At 44.4% G+C, this 27,555-nt stretch overlaps 1 protein-coding gene across 1 annotated transcript in view; it reads left to right on the forward strand.

Moving 5' to 3' along the window:
* Window positions 1-27,555, forward strand: part of ARHGAP31 (Rho GTPase activating protein 31) — a 57,143-nt gene that overhangs the window by 14,217 nt on the left and 15,371 nt on the right. Inside the window, exons 2-6 of the mRNA XM_042810307.1 lie at window positions 18,295-18,397; window positions 18,896-19,040; window positions 24,041-24,123; window positions 24,816-24,923; window positions 26,524-26,669. Of these exons, the coding sequence (XP_042666241.1) occupies window positions 18,295-18,397; window positions 18,896-19,040; window positions 24,041-24,123; window positions 24,816-24,923; window positions 26,524-26,669 (585 nt within the window). The remainder of the gene's footprint in view (window positions 1-18,294; window positions 18,398-18,895; window positions 19,041-24,040; window positions 24,124-24,815; window positions 24,924-26,523; window positions 26,670-27,555) is intronic.

Raw genomic sequence — 27,555 nt, forward strand, 5'->3', positions numbered from 1 at the left:
AGGCCTGGGCTGTGTTTGCTGTCCACATGCAGTCTGGGAGCAGCTCAAGTCTGGAAAGCGTTTAAGAAAGCATCTAACTTATAAAGGAGAAATGAAAGGGGGGGGGGGGGGAAGGGAAAGAAGAAAATGGCAGGGGTAATAAAATAGAACCCAATGACTTGATGCAGTGCGGCCAAACTGTTTGTAATAATTTCCTTTAAATTCCTTTTATATAGAAAGAATTAATTACGAAATCATGAAGCAGGAAGCAGTCATCCTGCCAGCCAGTGACACGTACAGACAGATCAGAGCAATGCGAGAGAGATGCAGAACAGCAGGAGACTTGAGAAAACCTTTTTTAGTTCTCTCTTCTTCTTCCTCTTTTTGTTTAGTGTGTGCATCCATGTCGTGCTAGCATTTCTTGCCCAAAAGGAGCTGTGGGAACCTCCTGCTGTTCCTTGTCTCTCCAATGGCAGCACCAAACCTTCCTGCCATGACGCGCCTCATCTGTCTGGGCTTCCTGATGGATTTTGCAGTCCCCAGATGTTTGGATACTCGATTCATCTCAAAGCAGGCTGTGAAACATGAAGTATTTTTAAATACCCAGCTTTATAATTGCTTTGTTTAACTTTACAGCATTTTGAACTCATATAAGGCAATAATAAAAATCACCGCTGTTTTCCTTCAAAGGGTTTTGCCATTGCCGCTTCTGAACTTCTGTGCTCACAACGGCTTTTGCCTTTGCACTAGCAAGGTTATAACATTCCTGTTGGCCAGAATCATGTTTTTCCAATTCTCAGTTTCAAAGCTTTCAGACAGGAGTGCTCAGGCTATTGAATAAAAAAGGATTGGGGCTACCCAAGTGTTACTAGATCCGAAGTACAGGCTCCTGAGATCAATTTCCCTGAAATCTGGAGTGTTGGGCTGCAAGGTTTTTACCTGAGTGTGTCATTAGCTTGGCTCCAAAGGCAGAGTGAACACTACTGGCTAGGAGCCTACAGAAGCAAAAAATTAGAGGCTTTAAAATGTCACTAGCTGAGCACATAATGGATATTCTTTGGATTTTATGATTAGCTGTTGTGTTTAGTTGGCCAATGCTGCCTTCCTGATGCGATTTATAAAGTAGTCTCAGGTCATAGCCAGGCAAGCCAGATTCAGAAGTTGCCTGGATTCACTTGGGAAATCGCTGTCTTTTGCAACCTTTCCTTTGTGTGTTTGCTTGTTTGTTTGTGAGCAGGACAAGCTAGCTGATACATACCTGTGAGTTCCATATTCCAGCTCCCTTTCCACCCTGAGTCCATCAAGACGTCATCCACCCAAATGTTTGCCTGCATACTGTAAAACCAAGGGGACATTAATAAACCAGACTGTGCTGTTAAATCATGGCAACGCGCCCAGCATTTCATCAAGGGTAGTGTGTTATGTGATTCATACCACCATCTCATGATCTCCCCAGAGCCATCCTAAAGCCTGGGATGGTCTGAATACCATGTGTGTGTCTAACTCTGTATGGGACTGAGGGCCCTCTATGCCTAGAGGACCAATGCATTGGTCTGTACCCCACAACACCTAAATCTGCACTGATGTCTCCATGCAGCCTCCTCCTTTCTCTGCCTGGGTGGGCTGGAGGCACAGCTGGCCTGACTGGTATCCCCTAGGGGGTCAGCTGTCCTCTGATGTAAAGCTACGGAGTAGAAGGAAATGTGCAAAGCTTTGTGTCAAAGCTGGATAGTACAGGGTTGTGCAAGCCAAGGGGCTCAGCTAAGAGTATGCTTGGCTTCATGCTGTCCCATGGACCCTTCCTGACATGTGGCTTTCAATACCCAGTGTGTTCTTCTAACATTTGGAATCTGTACAATAGAACACTAGCAGTAGAAGGGATTCACGTGCTGGCAAAGAAAGTGTCTTTCATCTTGTTCCTGTGGCTCTGAAAAGTTTTTTTTTTTTTTTTTTTTTTTCTTCCACCCAGCACTTTTAACAGTGTGCCTCCATTTCAGTGTGCTGTCTTTTAGCACTGAGCTCCTCTTGAAGCACAGGCTGTGTGGCACTGAGCCAGCTCCTGACCTCAGTGACACCAGTATAAATCTGGGATGCTGCAGCCAACTCGTGTGGAAGTGCTTCAAATCTGCATATATAGCAAGTGTTCCCTGTTGTAAAGGAGCCATGATTTTGTTTGGCAAAACAGCAAAACCAAAGTGATGTCTACGTGACTTGGGTAGATGTGAATCTGTCCTGTGACAGACCGCTTTGGTGGCACCCACGCTTACCTCGCTATCACCAGAATGAGGCACAGGTTAGCTCCAGAAAAGCCCAAGGGTTACACCAGAACAAACCCAGCAGGAGTGAGAAAAAAGAATTAAATTTTAGGTGGGTTTGCCAACAGCAGGTAACACTATTGTTATTCACTGATGTTGGCATTGAAGATGGTGGTACCATCATCTCCCAAAGAAACAGATTGTGTTGGCCTGAATCTCTTGTGGGACAGAGTGGTGAGAAAGCATTGGTGAGACTGAATATGTATCAGAGGAGCACTCAAGTGGAAAGCCTCAATGACAGTGAGTGGATGGGATGTTCTGGGCACCTGGAGATGAGGTATTGTCTGTTTTGAGAGTGCTTGACTACAGAATGACTTTAAATGAAGCCAAACTTCAGACAAATATTCTGAGGCTTGCTGCAAAATTCTACTTTGATCAGGGCCAGGGCCCTTCTCTACTGTAATTGGAGAAAATGAATTGGTTATAAACTGTGGGAAAAACAACATCATGTCAGAAGGTCCACTGAACCTAGGAGAGATGCAGAGTAGAAAGCATGAAGAGCACAAACTCATTCCTAAACAAAACCACATCCATAACATAATAGATACCAACCAGGAAGTGCAGCAAAGCTTTGAATCTTCTGTCTTCAGACGGAAGCCGAACATGTTATGTCAGAAAGACAGAGAGCTCAAAGCTGGTATTCTGCAGCAATTGGCAGGCAAAGAGGGGAGAGCAGCACAAATGTCCAGAAGTTCCCTGAGGATCCTCTGTGTTAGAGATACTTCACGTGGGCAGGGGAATGATGCTGAGGCAGTGGAGGTTAAACATGGATCCTATGATGGGGCAGAGAAATATGGCCTGGGTTTGGTAGCCGACTCACAGCGTATCTTTGCTCTCATCTCTCTCATGAGCTGCCCTGTGCTGCTGTGACATCAGACACATTCTGTGGGTATTCCTCATGGCTGGGCTCTTCATGGGCTGTCCCTTAGCTTTGTACGGAATGACGTGAGCCAGCATGACCAGCAGTGCTGTCTGCCTGCGTCCCACTCTGGAGTGGCCCCAGGGGCCTCCAGGCAAAATAGGGAATATCTGGAGGAGTGAGCATCCATCCCCATACCCGAGGAGAGACACAAGCTCTCAGCATGGTCTCTGGCCTCTCGGCATCGCCAGCTGCAGGCTGAGAACAAAGTCTGTGTGTCCCTTAGTGAGCCAGGGCAGCTGGAGGTGGATTTGTTTTCTGTTGATTTCATGGCAGTGTTGCTGCTTCAGGGCACTGCTGTGGTGTGAGGAACAACAACATCCCAGAGGAGGCACCCAGTGAATTGCTGACTGCTCCACGGCTACCCAGTGTGCATGCCCGGCATGGGAAGCGGTCAGACCACCCTCGTGGCATCAACAGAGCCATCGTGTTTGCTGACATTTCAAGGGAATGCAGAAGGGAACAAAAGCTGGGAACAGATGCCTTTGATCCAGTTTAGAGCTGCAGCTGGAAGATATGGGGCTGAATCAGAAATGACGGACCCAAATCCCTTTTTGCAGGGGAAGTGTTATAAACCTCAGTTCAGACCCCAAAAGTAGGGTTTGAGTTTTTCTCGAGTGAAAAAGTCTACACAGAAAAGTGAAACAAAGATCAGAGGTAAAGAAAGGAAACCAACAGTCAGTTAAGAGAAGAGGATGGGAAAAGCGAGAAGTTTGGGATTACTAATCTGTGAACAGACAGGACATCACATCTTCACCAGTGAATTCAACTTCTCTTACCACCCCCAACCAACCTCCATCCCCTGAAATGATCAGAAGTAACACATTTTCTCCCCACATGGCCCCTGGGTAGCTTCTCACCATTATTGTGGTATTCACTTATGAGAGAATCATTCAAGAGGAAAAAAGAAGAGAATTGGAAAGGAGACCAAGCCGCAAGGCTTGGATCCCATTCCGACATTCCCAGCACAGGGGTTCTGCTGTCTGGTCTTTTGGTACAAGACTAACCCTTATAGCAACCAACCCAAAACACCACTTCAATAACCTGCTGGCACTCTCTGACCCAAATCTCCTGCTGTGGTTTTAGTCTGTGCCTCCAGATTTTGTCTGAAGGTTTGGGTAAGGAGGGTCCTTCTGATTTGTTAGGAGCCTGGGAAGAGTTGAGCCTCTCCCAGAAAAACACATCTGGGTGAGGTTTTCAGCTTGACCTTTGGGGTCAGTGCTTCTGATAAGCCAGCTGCAATCTGTGTGTGCTTTATCAGCTTCCGAACTTTCAGAGGTGAGTTCCTATTTACTCAGAATTTGGATGCAAGAAATCTGGCTGTGGTTTAGCTACAGTGCGGGTGTCAAAACTGCAAGCTCTACCCGTAGCTCTTCCACTAACTCACTGCATGACCTCAGGCTGCTGGCTCATTTCTGTTTCTCATTTTTTGCACCTATGGGATGAGAATGATACTTCTCCTGTGTGAATTTGCAGCTCATTGCCAAGGGGTCGGATTTTTGCTGATGGAAGCGAAGAGTGTTCTGTAAGGCCATGCTGGGGTTTTATCCTCACAATGGGGGGACATGAGATACAAATAAGATTTCAAATGTGGGTTTGTTGTAACCTGAGGGCTGAAAAGCAAATCCTAGGACACTTGCCTTCTTTTTCTTTTCTTTGCTGACAGGAAGCACACACAATAGTCTGGACTTTGGCTTGCAAAGAATGATGCTGCCATCCTCGTAAGTGTGCAGAGAGCAGCAGACGCCAGCCAGCCCCTGTGGATATCACTTGATATCCATTAGAGCTGGCTCCTGTTTTGCACTGCGTTCCACTTCACTATTGAGAGATTACCTTTATCCCTAAAATCAGAATAAAAACGTAGAAACTCCCCATAAATAAAAGTTATTCTAAAGGTGATAGTACATGGGAAATAATGATGTTGAAGTACTTCACCTTCTGGAAACAACATATTTGGATGGGTCTTTGGTTGAAAAATTGAACCAAATCCCTGCATTTCTGTGAAACATTTTGATTCTGTGAAATACACTCTTTCCCACTGGAAAATCATTCTGCTGGAAGATTTTCAAGTAGCTTTTCTTCCTGCGTGCTTCAGTATCCAATTCAAACTCCAGCTGCTGGCTGTGGTCGTCTCTTCTTGTAGCAAGTGCTGGCACTCTACACTTTCCTTTGCAATTACCACAGTGTGCTCTTCCAGAAGATCTTGCCGTGGCTTAGGAAGCATTACCTGATAACAACATGGGAAGGACAGTGGGATTATTCTGTCTTTGCTGCAGAGGCCTGTGCAGGACCATTCCCTTCAGAGCATCTCTTGCCTGATCCTGAGTGTCCAGGCAGTGTAGCTCACGCCCCTTCCCTGGAGGAGGCAATTCTACGGCATGATTCTACGTCTCACTCCTAAGCTATTTTTCCTACTGCTCAACCTACATTTCCCCTCATAATTTCATTCCGTCACTCCCAGTTACAGCCTCTTGATCGTCTGGAATGGGCCCTTTCCCTCCACGGTGTTTATACCCTCTGCAGACTGCTATTGTGCGTTCACTTCTCTCCTAATTCAGGCCAGCTGTGCCTATTTACCACCGTCACTTTGTTCTTCCCTGCGAGTCAGTCCCTGTAGATCATTAGTTTCTGTTCCTTTTCTCTTCCTTCTCCCCATATGCAATGTGGTATCCTGTTTTCCTTGTAACTGTAGCCATGCATAGGGCTAAAAGATTCAAGGATTTTTCCATTAATAATCCCCACACCCTCTTCCTGGTCAGTACATTGCTTAAGAGTGATTGAGGTAACTCATTCACAAACAGCAAGCCGTACTGAGAGAGAACATGAAGGGAAAATATGAACTCGCTGGGATCCTGGGCTGTGCTCCTTCCTCGGAGCGAGACTTTGCTCAGGAGCAGACTTGGAAGCAGAGCCCAATCCTGCGGCGTGCCTGGTGTCCTCAGTGAGGTTTATCTCTACTGGGGTTTAGCTGCATGGGGTTGGGCTCCAAGTGTCCAGCATCTGCTGCCCCGGCCAGCTTCTGCCACAAGAATGTAGGTGGGTTTTTTTGCCTTTGCATCTTGCCCTCTCACCAGCAGATTTTGCAACTGCACCTTGAGTAAGAAGCCCCACTTTGCTCTCTTGCAACTCAGCTGGCTCTGCCAGGCTTGGGGTCTGTTGCATAAAGCTGGAGTCATTTTGTCAGCCTCTGTGGCAATTTACACCCAGTGGCTGGAAGAGTAACCCTTTATTTAGAAGGTGGCCAGGCAACAAATAGGAAAGGAAGGAGAAAAAACAAGTTACAACAGTGAATTTTATTGAAATACACATCGAACATCCCCAGAGGACCATGACTTAAAGGGTCTGGTCCTGTTTTGGTTATTGCTAAGCACTGGGACCCCACAGTAAACCCTCTTCCCACTTTCCCTCTTTTGGCAGTACTTTTAGGTACAGTGTAGAAAATGCTGGGGGACCTATTTCCCTGGTCATTCCCTAGCTAAGGGAAACCTCAGTTTGCAGAGGAATGTGTCCTAATGTAAGCCAGCTCCTCGCCCAGTGCCGGAGGCTGTGGCAGCCGCGCAGCTGAAATACTCCGGAGGGCAGGAAATGCCATTGCGAGGGCTGGCTCTGCTGCGTGCCCGCGTTGCGGTAAAGCCTGCAAACAGGCGTTTCCAGGCTGCTTCTTGCACAGTGCAGAGCCTCCTATCACCCCGGGTGTGTTCATAGCCTGCGTGGGTTGCAGTTGGGCAGTACGTGCTTCACAGCCCCAGTCCTGAGGGTGGTGTAAATACACACATGGGCTCTTCTGCACCCCGCATTCTTCCCTGTGCGTGCCATGGTGCCCAGAAGGTAGGTTCAGTGCGCTCAGGCCACTTTGTCCTCCATAACTCTTGGTGGGATGTGGGGAAAGCCCATCAGCTTCTCTTTGTGGAACAAAGGCAAACTTTAAATGCTGTGGTCCAGGGGAGATATAAAAAGGTGTTGGGTCAAGCTCTCCTTCGTCTCCTGGGGCATGCAATGGCAGTGTGCCAAGCTGAAGGGCTTCAGTCTGGTTTAAGCCATGTTCTGCATTAGCCATCAGCTTCTCTGCTGTTGATGAAACAGCGCTGGCAGCAGCAGAGGTTCCTCCTTTTAAAAGAACAAAATCGAAGGCCATGATGTGGCATAAAGGTCTTGGCATTTCCTGCAGCTTATGACAGCGCTGCTGGAGCATGGAGGCTGTGGCTATAGCTTTTTCTTTTGTGAACCTGCGCTCCTTAGCAGTGGGAAATTGGCAGTTGTAATTAGTCTCTGATGTTCTCTGCTAATAAGTGATTTCTCCGGTACTCACAAATACCGGCATTGCTGAGACACAGCTCTATTGCTTTGACCTCTTCTCCCCTTCCTCCTCATGGAGATGGGCTCCAGATATGTCCTGATGTCAAACATCCCCCCTCTCCTCCTCTTTACATCCCTACTTTTGTTTTTATTCTCAGCCTCAGTAGAGGAAAATGGCTCCTGCTGGTCCTGGTGGAAAAGGATACATGTGCGGGCAGGAAGGCCATTTGCTCTGGGAGGAAGAGGGGCCTGACATCAACAGGAAGCGCGTCCAGGCGAGAGAGGCCTTGAAAACAATGTCAGCCTGGGGTCCAGGGCTCAGTGGCAGGAAATGAAGGCACGCTGGTGTTTTCAGTGCAGAGGAAATGATAAGCACTACCTGGTCCGACTTGGAGCAGAGATAGCGTGGTGAAAAAAAAAAAAAAAAAAAAAAAAAAAAGAGAAAAAGAAAAAAGAAGAAAAAGATTGTTTTTCTTCACACTGGTTCAGAGCCTATCCTTTGCCAAATGGAAAACAAAATAAAGAGCAAAATATGGAATGTATCAGGAATCCGTTGGGGGGCTTGGGAACTGAGGAGAGCAGTTGTGAAGTGACGAGATTTACTGCTTTGGTAACAGCTGGATATTGCCTTTTTTTTTTTTTTTTTCCCCATTGTTAGCACAGAAAATGACCCTCAGCTCAATAACTGTTGCCATGCCTATTTATTGAGAGATGGAGGGAGGGGGAGGCTATATCCCAAGTTGTTTTTTGTGCAGGAGGAAAGTCATGGGGACAGTTCTTCCCACAGAAGAGCCCATAGCACCCTATAGACAGATACTTCTCCTGACTTGTCCCTTCCAGATGAGGGAATAGAAAGCCTTTTTTGGGGAACAAGAAGGCAGCTTTATGCTGGAAGAGTTAATTCAGCTTGATTTCTTTTCCCTTCTTGTCAGGAGCTGTAAAAGCCATACCATGCTTCCTTTCATCAGTTTTCCTCTGACAGCACCAGTTTCTGGTTCTGAAACACTCACCCCTCTGCCCTGCAGCTCAGCTTTGGAGAAACCAGGCCTTGTGGTTGGGCTGTGTCTCATCAGTGCTGAGTCCTGGAGTGGAGGCAGCCACAAGGAGCATGGTAGAAATACTTTTCTTCTAAACCATCCTGCCTAGCATCAGCCTCTGGAAGGCTTGGAGGCTGTGTGACACCATCTGCAAATGATGCTCTGCCTCCTGTGCTGCCCTTGATGAATCCTGTAAAGGTCAAAGAGCCTTCTTGCAACACAAGATCTGCCTCAAGACTGGCAGATGGTGCAGTGCTGTTTTCCCTGTTGCCTCTGCAAGAAGCCTGAAGGTGCAAGCACCAGATCCAGAAGTTGGGGCCAGGCTGCTTAGCAGTCTCCTTTAGGGCTCTTTACGCTTCATGACGGATGGAGTGGAAAATATGATCCCTGAGATTAAGGCTGGAAGACATACCTTGGAGGGCTGCAGCTTCCAGAGGTGGAAAGGTACAGCCAAAACGCCTTCTTTCTCATGGGCTACTCTTCTTAACTAAGCTGCTGAGTGAAACCAACCCACTGAGACATCCCAATGCAGAAATACATGCATGCATGAGGAATTAATCCCCAAACAAACTGCTTTCCTTGTCTAAGAGCAAGTACTTAATTCAGAAAATTCTTCAGTGTACAGTAACAATATGCAAGGCAAGGAACTAGCTAAATGAACTTTGTCTGGAATGAGAGAGCACAGAAAATGTCTGTGGCAGTGGCTTACTCCCTGGCTAGCTGAGCAAACTGCAACAAATGAGGGAACCAGCCCATAGTGAGGCATGTCCCAGACCTATGACATCAGCCTAGCAAGGCTTTTGTGGCTTTTTACTTGGTAAACACCATCTGTAGGCCTTTGGATTTCAATCGAGAACTTATTTAAGTTCTTTAAGAGAATTTCCTGGCAATATATAGGAAATCTCTCACGTACATGTACGTGCATGCATACAAGCATCTATTTGTATGTATACACAAAATATATATATATATATGTATGTATGTACACACCCATACATTTACACCTACATGTTGATATACACGTAGATAGACAAGTATTTATATATATGGGTACGTGTGTCTGACCAATAACTGCTTCTGGCAGAATTTTATACGTTCCTCTTGAACACAGCTACCAAGTCTACTGACTGCAGCAATCATACGCCTTGGGCAGCATTACTTAGGATGGATAGAACAGCAGGTCATTTAATCAGACAAACATCAGTGATCCAAATCACTCACAGCTTGATCCTCTTGGAATGAGGACTAACTTGTCTTCATTCTCATCTGAGCAGGACTGGGAGGAACATTTAGAGATGACCTCCCAATGCCAGCAGCAATCTCTACTCTCCATTCTGTGTTGAACGTCACACCGTCATACCATCATTTTATGTTTGTGAAAAGCTGCTAAAAATGCTCCTAACAGTCCTACGCTTAATCTTCTAGGATCTGAATGCCATGGTAAAAAGTAAGAGTTGGATGTAGAGTTTTTCTCCTCTTGTGGAAAATGCAGCTGAATTCAATGGGATTTTTTTCTATGAGTGAGGTTCCTTGGGTCAGGCCCAGCCAGCCTTGCAGTGAAAACACTCAGTCTAAATATATGCTTCTGCAACTGTGCAAAGATGGAATGAATTTCATAATGCTTGGCTTTAAACTGTAATGTCTGATTATTGCTAGTGTCTTCACACGTTTGTTTTCAATCACATTGACATCATAAAGCTTTATTTACTTTTTTGGAAAGTCTGTTTTAATTTGCCTTTCACTTCTCATTGGCAGCCTTTAAGGGTTTGTTATTTAGGCTCCTCATCTGTCTGTCTGTAATATATAATGATTCTCAACAATTTCTCCTGCTCTTTGCCCTAAGTTGTTGACTCTCTGTAAAACAGCCCATTTGGAGTAACCACTAGAAATTGCTGTATCCAGTCTTCACCAGGAGAGACCTAGAGGCAAGATCAGTGAGTAGCCTGAGTGAAAGAGAATTGCTGCATGATCTAGTGTCAGTCTGCATCAGCCCGTCAGTGTAACAGAGGGCAAAATGAGAAGGAAAGAAAAACATAGCATTATATATAAATACATGTGGTGAGATTCAGCCAAGCAGGTTTTCATCCAGATGAAAGCTTCACCCAGGACCTGCTTCTCAGTGACTTTGCATTTTGCAAAAAACAGTGACCTGGGCTCTCAGAGGGGTGACTGATCCCAGGTCTTCTTTTAAAATACCTGAGCTCACTGTCAGTGCCATTTTGCATTAGCTGACATCCCTGGATGTGTACTTTAAGGCTGGTGAATGGCTGTCATGTACACATGTGACCAACTCACTGTGCAGAAAGCTTGGAAAGGGAACCACAAGTACTGATGGACCTCCAGCCTACCCCTGAGTGCTCAAAGTGACAGCAGTGATTTGCTGGGAATGAACAGCAGGGAGAACTGCAGATTGTCTGGCACAATGAAATCTAACTCAGAAAGGATTAAGGAGTAAGCTAACACTGAGAGCCAGGCATGGAATATATGAACTGATCACCTTGGATTCTCCAGGTTTTGGGTCCTAAGTATCTTTTGTAAGAATTCCCAAGCATCAGTTGCATTGTTTCTATGCTCTTTACAGCCAAGAAATAGTTACAATAGTGTAGAATTGCTCCTAGCATCGTTTTCGTGCTGTAAGATGAGCAAGCCAGCATCAGCTTGCAGACTCAAGTAGAATATGGATACTGTGGACTATTTGTTACCTGACTTGCTGCTGAAGCCCTTCTAAATGGAAGCATTCAGGTAAAATGAAAGCAGGAAAAGCTGCTGAGAGCAGGAAAAAACTTAGGAAATCCATTTTTTTTTCTTTGTTTTGTTACCAGCGGCAAAGTAGATTAGCATGGCTTACATAGATGTCTGTGCTTGAGAGTGGAGAAAGGAAGAAAAATAGGATACAGTGTGACAGCTGCAGTCCATAAACTTGTTGATTGATTTGAATGAAAGGTAGTCAGTGAGCACTCAAGAGACTAGTGCCTTGAGTACTGTCCATCCATTCTTTTTGGCATTCTTTTCTTGCAAGCTGCTACTCCTGGATCCCCTGAGCTGCAGCATCGATGCTGTCCCACTCGCTCCTGCCACAAAGTTATAAAAGTTAGGAGTGGAGATATCCTGTTTGGTTATCTGGTCTGTTTTTTTGTTGCTGTTTTTTTTTTTCTTCAGGAAACCCACAGCAGGATGTTTCCCTAACAAAACTATTCTTGTATTTAGTACAATCTCTTCTCAAAAGTGCCTGCACGACAGAATTTGCTGGCCATGTCAAGATATGAGCTGCATTTCAGAGGGCTAGGGTGACTGCTGGAGTTGAGAGTCAGGATTGAATTTTTGCTTATGCAGTGCTTTCTCTGAGGTTTTCCTTGGTGTACTGGTCAGGTCTGCTGTGGGCTTTTTCATTTCTTCCTGGAGCATCCTGGTTGTCAGGTCTGCTTTGGAAAATCAGGTGTTCCCACTTATCTAATCCTTATAAATGTGACATGTAAGCTGAGTATAAGACCAGTGGGAAAAAACCTTGCCAGTGCTGCCACTGACTTCATTCAAAATCACACAGCGTAAAGGCTATGCTGAAGTGCTTTTGTTTGAAATCCACCTGCCCCAGTCCAAGCAGCACTTAGTGTTCCCATGTCCCACACCAGCCATGGAGGTGGCTGGCTCACAGCATCTGTGTTTGAGCCCATTCAGGGTAGTGCTGTCACTGCAAGGAGTTGTGCTGACCTTCCTGACGTTGCAGAGATGTTTCCCACAGAAACAGAGGGCAAAAAAATACAAAGAGTGTGACTTACACAGTGATTCAGTAGTGCTGTCCATGCAGACAGGGTCACCTCGGCACCAGCTATTCATCCCTTTTTAAACTGTGTTTATGGCAGTGAGTGGGGAAGAGAGAAGGAAAGCTCCATCAAGATGATTTGGTTTTTAAGCTTGTTTCAGGTTGTTCAGCGACCTCACACTGTTCAAACATAGGTGTGCATGTGTGTGTTCAGGGTGGTTCTGGTAGCTTGGTGCTTGCAGCCAAAGTAAACACTAGCAGTTAATGATGAGACCATTTTATTATCTCTTCATATGTAAAATGAATTTATTGCTGGGAAAAAGTATGCACAGACAACCCAGAGAATTAAGTCTCTTGTTTGTCCTGGTAGGCAGAGCACAGTTTCCCCATCCCCAGTTCTGCACCTTACCTCTGGGCAGAGGAGGTCCTCTGCAGGGGTTCCAGGCACTGCAGCCCCTTCCGTCCCTGACTGCTGCTGACCAGGGCACTGTGGAACGCAGAGGAGGTGATGCCTGCAGGCAAGGCAGGATTCATTCCTAGCTTTCATGGGTTGGGACTGTGAACTGGGAAGCAATCTGGAATCCTGGCTGCTTTGGTGAACCAGGGCTTGAGTGAGCCGTGGAGAGAAGAGCACTGTTTGATCTTTGGAATCTGCTTCTCAGCCAACCTTGTGCCTAGTAGAAGTCAGAGGAAATCAGCCAAGCAGAAATAATATTAAAAAAAAATAATCCAATGAGTCAGCATTTAGGCTTGTGATTTAAAAAAGGAATCATCAGGAAATGGAGAAAAATGTCACACTTCATATACTAACTCTCAAGCTCATTGCCACTTATACAGTGCAGTTCCTTTCCTATGATTAAGTGGCCAAGTTAATGTATTGGTGTGTTCTAAAACGTGTACTGTTTTGTTATGTTTGTGTGCACAAAGAAACATCTCTTGCTTCATATAGACTGAAACACTTCCTTTCTAGAGGGAAACACCTCTTAGTTCAGTAATGTAAGAAGTTGAAACAAAAGACTGTTTAGATCTTTATTGTTTCACAAACTGACATGATGTGATAGGAAACGTGCATTATTGTTAAGAGCAATGGAAGAAAACCTTAACAAAAAATGAAAAATACCTAAATACTTTAAAAAGTAAGAAACTGAAATGATGAAATACAAATGCCAACAACTTTTTTATGGCACAGGATTCATTCTTTGGGAAATTTTTGAAAAAGAAAACTACAGTTTCTTGCAACTCAAACACCAAAAGTTGATCTTTCAAGTGAAATGAAATGCCTGTATTTATTCCTCTAGTTCCTTGAACTAAAATTAAAATAAAATTAAACTCCTTCCATGTAGCATAAACAAAGCACTAAGGAGAATCTGAATAGCTGTCATTAGTTTTTATCCATGGCAGGAGATTTCGGAGAGAATAACAGAAGGAGAAAATCAAAAAGGAAGCCTGCTGCTATTAAGAGTTCAGTTTTGTACAGTGTGCTCTGGACAAGATGACCCAGTCCAGGTTAGCTAAGTATAAGCACAATCTCATTGGTGGCATCCACACTGACAAGTTTGTGTGGCTAACTTAGCAACCTCCTCCCTAGGGTCCTTCTATGCTGCATGGACACCAAGAGTTTATTCCAGAAGGCATCACTGAAGAACACAGGCAGTTATTTGCATCTCCTCCTGGATTAGTATCTTTCTTGCTTTTTGCTGTCTTTGTAAGATGGGGTAACTCCCTCTCTCCTTGTGATCCTCTTAGGGCTGATAGGTGATTTAACTGAGTACCAGCTGAAAGGTCGTTTTGGTTTTGATCCTTAAAGATCGGCCCAAAGACAGATGAAGTCCTTGCAGATAGAAAGAGATCTCCTTGCTCACTGGTGGGAACCTTTGCTACACCATGGCTTGGAAAGGTCAGGAGAAGGAAGAGAGCTCTTGTTCCACACTAAGATGTGAGAGGCTTAGTGCACATCACTTGTGCTGGAAGCTTATGGGAACAGAAGAGAGAGAAGTAACACCAGGCTTGGTGGGAGTGGCAGACAAGTCATGAAGCTGGCATGAGCTGTGGTCATGGAAAAGACCCTGCTGAAGATAAGCGTCTGTCTGCTAAGCTTGGAGGTGATATCTAGTGAGAGTTGAATGAGTTACTGTGACTGCTTTTCTGGTTTATTTTTGTCTAGGGGAAGAGAAGTATTGTCTTTTGTGTGCAGTATGTTTATAACTCAATTTCCCTTCTGACTGATGCTTTGCTCCACACTCTCCTCTCCTCTTCCATCTGGTTTCTATTGTAGTTTTAAATGAGGACAGTTTGGCTGTCTGGCAGAACAAGCGGGGTCTGTGTGACACCAGCTGCCTCTTCCAACTTCTAAGCTTCCAGCACAGTTTTAATTATAGAAGCGTCAAGATTGGAGACCATCCCCCCTCCCGTTCAGTGCCTGCACACACACACAGCTTCTGCTACAAATCCCCATCCCCATCTGATCTTCCTGCAGGAGACACCCACAGCTCTGGGACTGTTTCGTTCTGCACCTATGGTTGGTAGCCAGATCCAACATGATCCAAATATTTCAAAGATGGCTGGAAGTGGGAGGGACGGCCACTCAGACCCCATATCCCTCAAGTGCACTGAAGACCAAGCTTTATAGGAGATCAGAGCTGCTTAGGAATTTCAGAGCTGCAGGTTGTGCTCAAAGAAAACACTTACTGTGCTCCAGTTTCATACAAGTGCTGCATTTAGGGACTTGCTTTGCAGGAATCTGATGCAGTCCTTTCACCTCCAAGGATCTGAGGTCAAAGTCTGTAATTTCTGGTTGCAAGTGAAATACGTCCTATGTGGGATTTTATTGACATCACAAAACTGCCACACATTTTGGCATAACTAGCTGTTTCTCTTCACAAGAGTCAAAGACCTGGTAAGGCAGAAAGTCATGTATATAATGAGAGAAGGGCACTGCCAGAAATACAGGAGAAGCCCGGGACTGGAAAAGAAGGGCGGGTTGCAGGGCTAGAGATATTGACAGAGGTTGGTGCACACTTGGAGTCTCTAAGGCTGTCTCTATTGTGTCTTCACTCACTTTCAAAAATGAGTTGAGTTTTATATGTTTGCTGCAGATTATTCTCCTTAGATCTGTTTTTATCTTACCTCAACAGATGGAGCTGGCCTTCTCTGGTCTATGTATAAGAGGTTTGCTTATGTGCCTGAGGCCTTCTGACCTAATTTATCCCAAAGAAACTTAAACCTCAGCAAAAAAAAAATGATTATTTAATAGGTCCCACTTGTGAGAGGTCAAATTAGATGCAACAAACATCAGTGTATGCATTTTTATTTGGCTCACTTGTTCTTAACACTAGGGTTTTAAAAAGTATCTAACAAAAGGGTAAAGTCCATACCTCTTGGTATGGACTGTAGTCATGTGGCTACATGAAAGTCTGTTTAATTTTCTAACAGACTTTGTCACATAGCTTTCCAGCTCAAATAGGATTTCTGTTCAACTAGTTTTCTTTTTCCAGATAGCATGGAGTGGTTCACCTGTTGTTCCACCCCAGTGGATCTGAAGGGAATAGGATCAGCCTAGCTTTCATTTGACTGCTTACTTCACATTAGTCCCCCCAAAGAGACCTCAGCCACGAAGGCAGTCTTAATGCGCCATGTACACGTAACTTCTGCCACAAAGATAGTGCAGACTAACCAGACAAAAATGAAGAAGAGGCCTGATGTCATTTGCCTTTCCTTCTCTTTATTTCTAGCATGCTCATCATCATATGATATAAGTTCTCTGTTACGGTTACAGATAACCAAGACTTATTTTGGGATAGGAAGGTCCTCTTTTTTGATGTGTCACTTGGGCTTTTCTCAGCAAGACATTTTGGAAATTGTATACTTTTGGTTTGCTCTGTATCCTTCCACATCACCCAGTTCTCTTAGGAATTGGGTGCTGGAGGCACTGCAAAGAATGTTTTCCATGTTCCTCATGGAAGCCCCTGGTGTAAAAAAGTCCACGACTGCTTGGTGAAAAGCTTTTGCCCTGTAACTTCACCAGTTTCCCATGACTGTTGTTGCAGCAGGGTAAGGTCCCTGCCTGAGGCTCAGCTGCTAGTTAGTCTGAACCCAGCAGTGTGAAGCTCTTAAAAATCAGCACGAGGACTTTAGGTGTGATCCAACGTGGCTATTGTGCCTGCATAATGAAACCATGCTGAAAAAACCAAACCAAAACAAAAACAAAACCCACCCAGTCAGTATTCTCTGTTCCTCTGAACAGACTTCTTTGGCCTCCATTTGGGTTGGCCATGCTAAGGGACACACAAGAAGGACCCCTTTATCTCCCTCAGTAAGAGCTGAGAGGCAGAAGAGTAGCGCTTCCCTGACTCTGGGCTCAGCGATAGCGTGTCACCGAGACAGGCCCCAGCCTGGGAGCCCTCCTCAGCCAGGCCTGCAGCCTGGTCTGTGTGGTAGTGCAAGCCCACGCTTCTGAGAAACCACGAGCTGCCTCTGGCCTCAGTGGCACCTTGGAGAAAAACAACGATATGCCAGCCTTTTGTTTTTCAGGCTGTCCTTGTGGTGCTGCCTTTGGATCCTGTGTGATGAAGCATGTGCTAATATGTCATTATAGCCCTGAACTTGAGCAAGAAAGATCAGGGAAGGTCCAGCCAGAGGCATTATCTCTGTGGTGTCAGAAAGATGCAGTAATTGCTATGCCTGGTTTTCCAGTAAAACGTGTGGCTTAGCCTGTTTTCTTCTGTGCAGCTTTCCGAATGCGCAGTGCAGCAGAGTCAGCATTACAGCAAGGAACTTCAACTTTTGCATTTACTGGCTTCTGTGCTTATGGCTGTGTGAAGCACTGCGTTAAATACACAGTAGTTTCTAGCACCTAATAAGGAAGGACTCTCTTACTGTTATTGTTATAGCTGGGGTTGTTATAGAACTGGGGACAGGGAGGCTTGGTCTGACCAAGAGAATGGGGGGGGGTTCCTGTGCCTATATAATGGGAAAAAATAAACACAAGCTTTGGATCCAGGTCTGGATGTAAATGTTGTGCCTCAGATTCCTCTCAGCTTGAAAGCTGTTAAGTCCTTGGCTGGTTATGTTGATGGAGTACTTTTGAAGCCAATGTCAGATTTTGCCAGTGTGCAGATCTAGTCAATATTTGAACTTTATACCCCCTCTGTGGGAGTTTATGAGCAGTAAACCATGGGTATGTAGGCTTATATGGAAGTGTGAATGCTTCTCTGAGTTTTATCCAAGTCCATCAGTCCTGTTGGCTTGATTCAGCAAGGCTGGAGCTCTATCCTGGGGAGAGGGGATGTTCCTGGGCCCTCACGCTTTACCTCATGCTTTCAATTAGAGTGAAATTGCCTCTTTTTCTGGAAAGGAAAAAAAAAGAAGATAGAGAAAAAGAGAAGCCCTACCTTTCTTCCCACAGTGTTTCTATGGCTTCAGGCTCAATAATTGTCTCATGTCAGCATGATATGGCAGAAGCACCGCATATCCTCAATCCACAAATTAGCCATGGATATTTTGTGGGGTTTATTTTTCATTTGCCCTCTATTTCTTCTGCTATTGGACCCTTCTCTGAGTCTGCTGAGAGCCTCTGCTAAGTGTTTGATGGAATTGTCTCCTCTCCGGTGACTTATGGAAGCTCTCAGTACGTATTCACTAGGGATCACAAAATAATAGGGGCTGAAAGGGACCTCTGAAGATCATCTGGTCCAACCCCCTGCTAAAGCAGGTTGCCTACAACAGAAAAGCATCCAGGCAGCTTTTTAATATCTCCAAAGAAGGAGATTCCACAATCTTTCTGGGTTCCAGTGCTCCGTTACCCTCAAATTAAATAAGTTATTTTCCAAGTTCAGATGGAACTTCCTGTGTTCCAGTTTGTGGCTGTTTTGCCCCTCATCTGGTTGCTGGGCACCACTGAGAAGCGCCTGGCTTCATCCTCTTTTTTTAGATATTTGTAAGTATTGATAAGATCTGCTCTCAGTCTCTTGCTTGCTTTTTCTCTCCTAGTCCCCTATGTGCTGAAGAGCTGTGCGGAGTTCATTGAGACTCATGGCATCGTGGATGGGATCTATCGCCTCTCAGGAGTGACATCCAACATTCAAAAGCTGAGGTAAGGTTTGAATGCTGGAGGGATTCAGTGACGTTGCTCTGCATCTTTGTGTTGTTAGCCCCTCAGGCACATACTGGGGTCAACAGCGCTCTGCACTGATGCAGAAGGGAAACGGTGTCCAAAGCTGGTAACAGGGAAATGCAGCATTTCAGGGATATAATACATGACTAAGAAAAAAGCCTCCCTTTTATATCTGTTAATGGGAAAGGCCCGGAGGGTCTCAGCACAAGTGCTGAGTTGTTCTCTCTCACTTTAAAACAAAGCAATCTCTTTATATCAGTTTAGAGGCCCCTTGTGGAACTCTGCTAGGGAAACCAGAGACTAGTCAAAGTCTTGAGGCCTGGTCCCAGAAGCCAATCTGGCCCAGGCAGTGGATAATAGAGACATCTTCGCTTTTCAGTTTGTTTCATCCTCTAGCTGTGAAGAAATTATGCAGAGTGGAGTTTTGACATGATACAGCTCTTACTCATCTACACTGCTGCCTCCATGTTGTTTCAGACAAGAGTTTGTTTCTGACCAATGCCCAGACCTGACACGGGAAGTTTACCTCCAGGACATCCACTGTGTGGGGTCACTCTGCAAGCTGTACTTCAGGGAGCTGCCCAACCCTCTGCTCACTTATGAGCTCTACAAGAAATTCACGGTGAGACCCCTTTCTGCCCTCATTCCTAACCAGCAGTGTGGACATGCCACAGGTTCCCCTGTGACAGCTGTTTGGGTTTCAACTCCAATGTCCTGGTTTCTGGTGCGTGCATCTGTATAAACACTTCTCAGTGCTCTTCCCTTCTCATGTTGTGCTGTCTCTCTTTCTCTGTCCTTGCTTCTTCCCCGCACTGCATGTTTATTCTTCTCATTTTCTCTGTAGTTCCCTTCCTTTTGTTCATTTTTTCCCCACTGCATTTCTTCCCTGTTGTTACTCTTTCTTCCCACTGTGCATCTCCTCCCAGAACTCCTAATTCTTTTTCTTTTCCTCATTACTGTCCATCACTGGAAGCCTCTTGGGTCACCTGGGGCTTGTGATCATAATTACTAGGAAGTGATTTCCTCTTCCCTGTCCCTCCCACAGTCCTTGACACCTGAACAAACGGATTGCTCAACCCACTTGTAATATACCAACTTTTCTGCACTGTAGCATTTCCTCAGAGTTTGTCAGAGAGCAAATGACAGCACAGATTATGCCAGCTATGACATATCAAATCCATCATGCTCATGTTGTAAATACAAACAGCAGAGGGAAGTGGCAGCTGGCCAAACAGAAATCTCCAACCTTGTTTAAAGGAATTGTAATTCAAAGAGTAGTAAGTCAAACAGCCGTAGATTATACATGGATACAGCAGGAGACTGCAGGGAGCTGAGAAATTAGACCACGAAACCTGAATTTTTAAGAGAGTTGGCTAATTTTGGTGACAGACAATATTTTATTAAAAGGTGGCACAGCAGGCTACACTTGTCATTAAGGTTGCCTGGTTCTTACCCTTCTAAATCCATTTTCAGTTGTTTGTGACACCAACGAATATAAATCCGGTCATTCAGGCTGAAATCGTCCGCACTAAAGGTGTGAATTTTCAGCTACAAACGTTCACCATCTTCTTCAAACAACTGCTACGGGGGGATGGGAAGGATTGTTTTTTCAGAGTTAGAAACATCCGTCCTTTGTTAAGAATTTCTATCATCCTACTCTTCCTATTTTCTGGGCGGTGGAAGGGACAAACACTGCCAAAAATGTTGGATGTTACAGAGAAGACATTTTGTTGACAAAATCATGTTTAAGCAACTTTAGCTTCAAGTGCTGCTATCTGCATTTTCTCTACCTCTGTCAAGCGCTTGCAAACAGCACTTCACAGCAGGCACCGGGAGAGACCCACAGGGTCCACACAAGAAGACATTCTTTAAACACTCCTTGTGCAAAAGGTCAGGGAAGTCAGGTAGATGCCAGGGACTATAACTGAGCTGAGGAACACCAATTTACTAGTCTAGCTATGCTGCTTGAGACAATAGTGCTAGGTGTCCTGCTGTTTTGACGCCAATTTTTAAGTAAGAGTTGGCTGTGTTTTGAGGTGGTGGATAGTAAAACCTAAGTCAAAGCAGATCTGAAAAACTGTTGTATACTCTCAGGATATGGAGATCCTTAGTATGTAAGACAGGCTCTCCAAAATGGAGACAGTAAGAATGAATAGGACCTTGAAAATACAGAGTATTACTCATTCATAGTAACTGATGAGCCTCATTCTTGCTGGAGATATTTGGCTAGTGTCTTTCTGGCTATCACTGCTGATTTATGAAAGAAAAGCGCTATAAAGGAAACGTGAAGATTCAGATGGAAACCTTTTTTAGGAAAGAATGTTTGCTGAAAAACACAGTTTTGAGCTGATGACTTGCAGATTTTGGTTAGATACATTTGGTAAATAGTTTTACTCAAAAACAAAAGGGAAAACACTTCTGTAACTATCCAAATGTTTTTTTTACGAATACTTTCTAAAGGAAATGTTTCAACATTAAATCAACACACCCAACTCTCAAATAAAGCATATTTCAAAAAAAGGGGTTAAACAGCCTCAAATTTGAATGAAGTTTTCTTTCACTTTTAGTTGAGTATGGTGCTTGGTCAGCATTGAACAACTGTCTGTTAAAATCTCGTGCCAGCTCCCCAAAACGTTATCACTTTGAATTGACCTAAAAGTGATGTTTTTAAACTCTGGCTTCTTAAGTTTGTCCTCTCCACCACGAGATCCATTATTCACATAATTCTACTCAGTACTGATTTATAATGGGTAACCCAGCTGACAGGAAACACAGTCAGATACAGGGAGGAAAGAAATCAAAAAGGCCAAATCCCCAAGGAGCAGAAAAACCGCTAGTGGAGCGTGCATGTGCGTGGGATGTCTGAACAGGGAATGGTGGCAGCTGTGCCTAAGCAGAAGAACGCTAGTAGGAGTAAAGGATGCATGCTAATCCCAGCCTGTCTGACTCACTTGGAGCTGCCTCTGAGATGGGATAAGCTCCACTTTGAGTCACCGGAGTGATTCAGACATTTACAGCTAAGGAAAGTCAAATTCTTAATGACTAGAGAGGGTTTGGCCTTTTGGTCATCAGTCATAGATGTAGCATCACAGTCACGACCTCAGTGGCTACCAACCTTTGCAAAACAGTGCCCTCCCACACTCATTAGTTTGCCATCTGGTATTCTGGTGATATGTACTTGTATTATGGGATAGATAAGTTGACTTTGCTTGGCTTGTTCCAACCTGAGCATAGAGGCTGATGATCCCTCATGACAAATCAACGAGGTAGGAAGCCAAACCTACCTTTTCTCACTGATTGCTATTCCACTTACTAATCAGGACTTGTGAATTGTGTATTCAAAAAAAACCATTGGAGTAACAAAAAATCCAAGATTTTTAGTTGCTTTATATACCTTCTGCCATCCTCAGAGTGCTTTTATACTGCTTCAAAGATGAAAATATAGACGACATTAATTAATGGCACGATTCATGGGAATATAATAAATGGAGTTATTGGTTCTTCCTTGAATTCTGTTCCACTGTTCTAATCCTGAGCTTGGAGAGGGCCTTGGATTTCAAAGGCACAACAACAAATATGGGTCAGAAATGTGGCTTGGAATCTGAATGGGTTACAAACTCAGGAAGTCTGATATTCATATGCTAAGCATTAGGTCTTTGAGACCTGGAAGTTAAATGTAGAGATGAAAATCAGCATAGGGGGAAAAAATACTATGTACGGTCCAGTTGAAATACAATGTTTAAGATGCACCAGTTAAAGTTTATATTCCTTGAAGCCTTGTGCAAAGATCACGAAGAGTGCTTACAGTTAGGTTTTCCAGGGTTATAGTAATAAGTTTTCTTTTTCTTCTTTCTTTTCTTACTTTTTGAAGTGGAAGGTCTGCCCCTAAACATCCTGATGAGTCTTAGGCCTCGGAGAGGATCTTTGACTTGGTGCTTCCTCCATTCCAAGGCACCGTATCATCAAAATAATCAGAAAAACAGGAGGAAAATTAGCACCACTTTCTCAAATTTCAGAATAGTCTTGTTTCCTGCTCGTAGTTGGAAATGAAGCTTATAGCCAGATCTTTTCAGTTCAGAAGGGCTTGTCCTTTGCAGTTCAGATATTTTGCAATTGCAGGTGACCTGGCACACTGCTACTATGGATCACTCTCCTAGGCAGAGATCCAATTCATGCCACGTACGTGTGCAGCTGCCTGTGGGGACATGGCAGGTCATGGAAGAGTTGTAGTAGTGATGGCAGCATGGTGACACAGCCCATCTGTGACACTGAAAGGCTTGATTCCCAGCCTCCTAGAGATGTTGACATTTGGACATTTGTGTGAGTGTGGGCTTGTGACTAGGATAAGTATTTGGCACTCTGCTGTAGAAAGAGGTATATTCTACCACAAAGAGTTAAACTATCTTTAATTTAGGTAAAAGAAGGGCATCCACATCTCATGTATACCAAGCTTGTGAGTACACGCATTTTTCTTTGCCGTGATACCAGTGAGAAAACTAAAGCTATAGGGCATAGATCTGAATTCCAAGTCTTAGAGAGTAAAACAAATTCCTGTTCATCTCTGACCTTGAATCTAGCAAGATTTGACTTGGTTGCACATAAAGAGGTGGTCTGCAGGGAAACAGACGGTGACCTGAATAGGAATAGCAGCATGGTTACCATGGATGTTGTTGTGGCAAGGACGAGAAGATATTTCTGCAGTTGTGCCTAATAATTTCAGGTTCACGATGTTAAGGCAAAACTTCTGCTAGCAGCATAGTTCCCTACATCTTTCTCTGAATTCAATCCAAACCCCAGTGGCAGCAGTGTAGGCAAGGGGTTCCCAGTCACGCACTGTTTGAAGTTGCTGCTGATTTGTCCTCCCCCAACAGAAAAATTGAAAAATAGTAGCTGAACAGACGAATACCAGTGCAGTACACTCCTAGAAATGCAGACAAAAATTATCATGTCTCTTCTGGCTCTTGCTCTGTAGACACTTGATCAAGACCAACTTGAATAACCTTCATTCTAACTAATCTAGTCTAACCTTGAGTATAAGAATACATTAACCTACCTGGACTGTGATTTTACTTCTCTCATCATAAAAGATGCAAACTCACACATACTCCTTCTAGCTATCTTTAAATGTCAGATAAAAAATTGCTTATTTTTATGAATATAAAACATGCACATCCAAGCTGTTTTCATAACACAGGACCTGAAAGACCTATTATTTTTCAACACGGTTTTGGGTAAGAGGGATTTACTATTTTTCATTTTTCATTATTTTCACTTCTCTTTTTCCCTTCATTTCTATTTCACCCATTAACACACAAATTTTAAAAAAGGAAAAAAAAAAAAGAGAAAAAGAGACAACAAACATAATTCCTAATTGAAGCTCTCAGTTTTCAAACCCCAGCTCTCCTCTAAACATTGACCATCCTGTCCCAGGGTTTGGGGAAGGCGTACCAAAATTTCTGCAGCAGATTTGGGAACACAAAGCAGTGTCTTCTACCAATAGCTTTGCAAGGTAACAAGAGAGCATTCCCTGGGAGACAGGCTGTCTCATGTAACTCTCCTTATCCCTCTTCCTTTTCCCCTGAGCACACTGACAGGGTGGACTATTTCCTTTTGTCTCCACAGGAAGCAGTATCACGCTTCCCCGAGGATGAGCAGTTGGCACGGATACAAAATGTCATCCAGGAGCTACCACCATCACATTACAGGTAGGAACATATCCACCAAAGCTCTGTGGAACAAGATGGTGGCCTTCAGCATTAGGAAATATTGATTGGAACAGCAACAGAGTTATTTTCCAAAAGTTAATTCCCAAAAGCTGACTCACTGTTTCCAAATCTGACAACAATTAATCTGGCATTTAAATGCCATCCAGGAAATTGTTGTTAAATAGACTCTCCCTGTCTCAGTCTATCCTCCTCTTTGTTGGGTACAAACACCATGGCATTCTTGGACAGTGTCCTGGGTGTGGTGAGAAGCAGATAATCTGCTGTAGGTACTTGAGTTAAGCCATCAGCCTTTTCAGGACCTTCCCTTTCTCCCATCCAGATGCCATTTTCCTTGCCCTCATTATGCTGAGGATTGTTTAGTTCGTGTTTAATTCTTGGCCACCTCAGAGCAAGGTTGATCAGGCATTCACACCACCCCATGCAAACCCTGGTTCTGTAAATCCTCTCCTATAAGATCTGTTGGGTCATTGCAAACACTGTCCTCCTTGAGGAAGGGACAATCCTGAGGTCACAGCTGATTCTGAGGCCTGCTGTCCCAGTAGACAAGGATTGGTCATCTGAGTTGAAGGGAGAAGACATAATAGGCTGTACTAACAGCTTAAAGGTGACATTACCATGTGCACGCTGAGTGATCTGGCACTTTTTTCTCTATTTGTGTGAAACCACTGTAGAACACTGGAATACCTGATCAAGCACCTGACTCACCTGGCCTCCTTCAGCAGCATGACCAACATGCACACCAGAAACCTGGCCTTGGTGTGGGCTCCCAATCTCCTCAGGTATGGTAGAATCCTCTTAGCCAGAGCACTATGTTAAGCAGCAGTGTGAGTGCCTGGAAACCCCATCCACTGAGAGAAATGAAAAAGCAGGAAAGAAACAGAACAACTAAAGGGAACATCAGAGCAAAACAAGTAGCTTTTAAAAAGAGAAAGAGTTCTTTCAGGTTGAATAATCTGAGGTTTTACTGCCAGCATCCAAGGAAAGTTGTGGTTTTGCTTTTTGCAAAAATAAAGCTGTTATTTGTAAGTTGAGTACACTGATTTAAAAATGAGGAGTTAGCTCATCACTGTGGAACGGAAATGACATTTCCGATGGTGCCAGTACTTCTGCAGTGCTGTGGTGTGAGACATCAGTGCTTGGAAGACAGGGAGACAGAGCAACAATATCACAGTCCTGTGTCCAGCACTGCTTGAGTATAAGTGAAATAAGGTTGGTAGGCATAACTGGCAGCTAGCAGTGCATTGCAAGACCACCAGATAGATTTTGTTTGCCTTGCCTGGCACTCTGGAAAGAGGCCCAGATGAGACGCAGGCAGATGTTTGGCTGATATGCTGTAGAGCTGAGAGAAACAAGAAAATGTATTACCTGAAAAATTGATATTGAAATACTTTGTATCTTGGTGAAGTTGCCCTCTCCATTCATCCCCAACCCATGTGTTCAGAGGACAGAGCTATGCAGGATGAGTCCAGGACTGCTGCAGGGCAAGTAGAAGGGACGCTGCAAGAGTTACAGGCAAATCACAAAAAAGACAGAGCAGCTTCTGAAAAGGAATCAGATGTTGACTCTACTGAACATCAAAAAGTGAGAACATCACAACTGAGATGTTTTCATTCCAGCATCTGTCCTTGTCAAAAATCTGGTCTGTTTCCTTCTGCAATCTATTTTAAGTGCAAATCTTAAGGAGGATAAGAAAGGGGAAAGCAATGCAACTGCAGTTTCCTTACATGGTTATCCTATTGGCAATGCCCCAAGCTATTATCTAACACACCACTCATTAACTTTACAAAGGATCCATTGCCCAGTGATTATTTCTTCAGCAGCACTTTGGCATGTCAAGATAAGGAATGGTTCTTTGCTGAGAGCAAGAATGAGAGTGTGAGAGTGCAGGGGGCAGTGAAGAGCCTATTGGGACACGTAGCAGAGTATTGTCAAAACTTACATGGGGTTGACATGAGCAAGCTTCTGAGAGATTTCACTCAAGTCTTCCTTGGAAAGATGATTGAAGCATTGCATAAGGGGTCAGGAAGTAGTGCTTGAAGGTTCCTGTGTTATTTTTCAGACTCATCTTTGAACGTGGTAAAAGAGAACCAAAGTTGGGAGAAAGAGAGCAGTTTGAAAATCAGTTTTGTCTTCTATTGAAAGACAAAAAGGAAAAATAGCATGGGGCGGAAAGAAAATAACAGAAATGGGAGGGAAAATGGAAAAGGATTTTGAACAGAGTGAAAAGGTAGAGAGAAGAGCCTGGTGAGGAAAGGAAGGATGCAGCAAGAGCAAGAAAAACATCCTTGTTCCAAGTCTTGCAGGCAGAAAGCCAGTCTCTCCTTCTCAGAGGTCACATGTGGTAATGCTGGCTACTAGTATACCTCTTTCTCTATGCAGGTCAAAGGAGATAGAGGCTGTTGGCTGCAATGGGGATGCAGCTTTCCTGGAAGTGCGAGTCCAGCAGTTGGTGATAGAGTTCATTCTGAACCACGTGGATCAGATCTTCAGCAACAACAGAAAAGCCAGCTCTGCTGAGAGCATTGGTAACCACCTTCTTGCACCATCCCACATATCACTTGCCCTGTTTTCCAGCTCTAACTGTATCTACTGTACACTAGTATTTCAAAATCATCAAGGTTACCATGCTCATACACTCTCCTGAACAAACCTTCATCCCAGATCCTCACTATTCTAGTCCTCCTCACCCCATTTCCAGCTTTTCATTTTTAGAACTAGCTTCTTTCAGTGTGCTCCTTGATTGCCCCACAGCTCATATTTTGCATGATCCCACCTGGTTTAACCCTTTCTGCAAAAGGAAGACTGACTAGCTTCTTAATCTGGGCCCAGATTTTCTCTCTAAGACCATCAGCCATACTTTCAATAACACAGAAGGCAAGGAATGAGGGACTGTGTCCTTACTGCGGCCAGCAGTACAGCAAAACACCATTTAGCGAATTCTAAGGCTTCTGGTTGTACTGCAGCTTCTCTCCATAGCCATGAAATGCATTATATCAGGGGGAAGTTCTTTACAGAGAGAGTGGTGAGGTGCTGGAACAGGCTGCCCAGAGAGGTTGTGGATGCCCCGTCCCTGGAGGTGTTCAAGGCCAGGCTGGATGGGGCCCTGGGCAGCCTGGTCTAGTATTAAATGGGGAGGTTGGTGGCCCTGCCTGTGGCAGAGGGGTTGGAGATTCACAATCCTTGAGGTCCCTTCCAATCCTGGCCATTCTATGATTCTGCAATTCTGCATAAGAAAGGTATAGTAGTGCTGGGTTTTAGAACAGCCCCCTTTCCTAGAGCAAGACAAGGAGGAAGATGTGGAAGTGAGGAAGAATTAGTCACCAGGCATGGACTGGAGACTCAACTGCTCCAAAATCTTGGGGAGAAGGAGAGAGGGGAACATGTATAACCTGGTGCTTCTCAGGGACTCTT

The sequence above is a fragment of the Centrocercus urophasianus genome, unplaced genomic scaffold (genome assembly GCF_019232065.1).
Source record: "Centrocercus urophasianus isolate 14NV4802_14NV808 unplaced genomic scaffold, USGS_Curo_1.0 seq_12, whole genome shotgun sequence".
Lineage (NCBI taxonomy): Eukaryota > Metazoa > Chordata > Aves > Galliformes > Phasianidae > Centrocercus > Centrocercus urophasianus.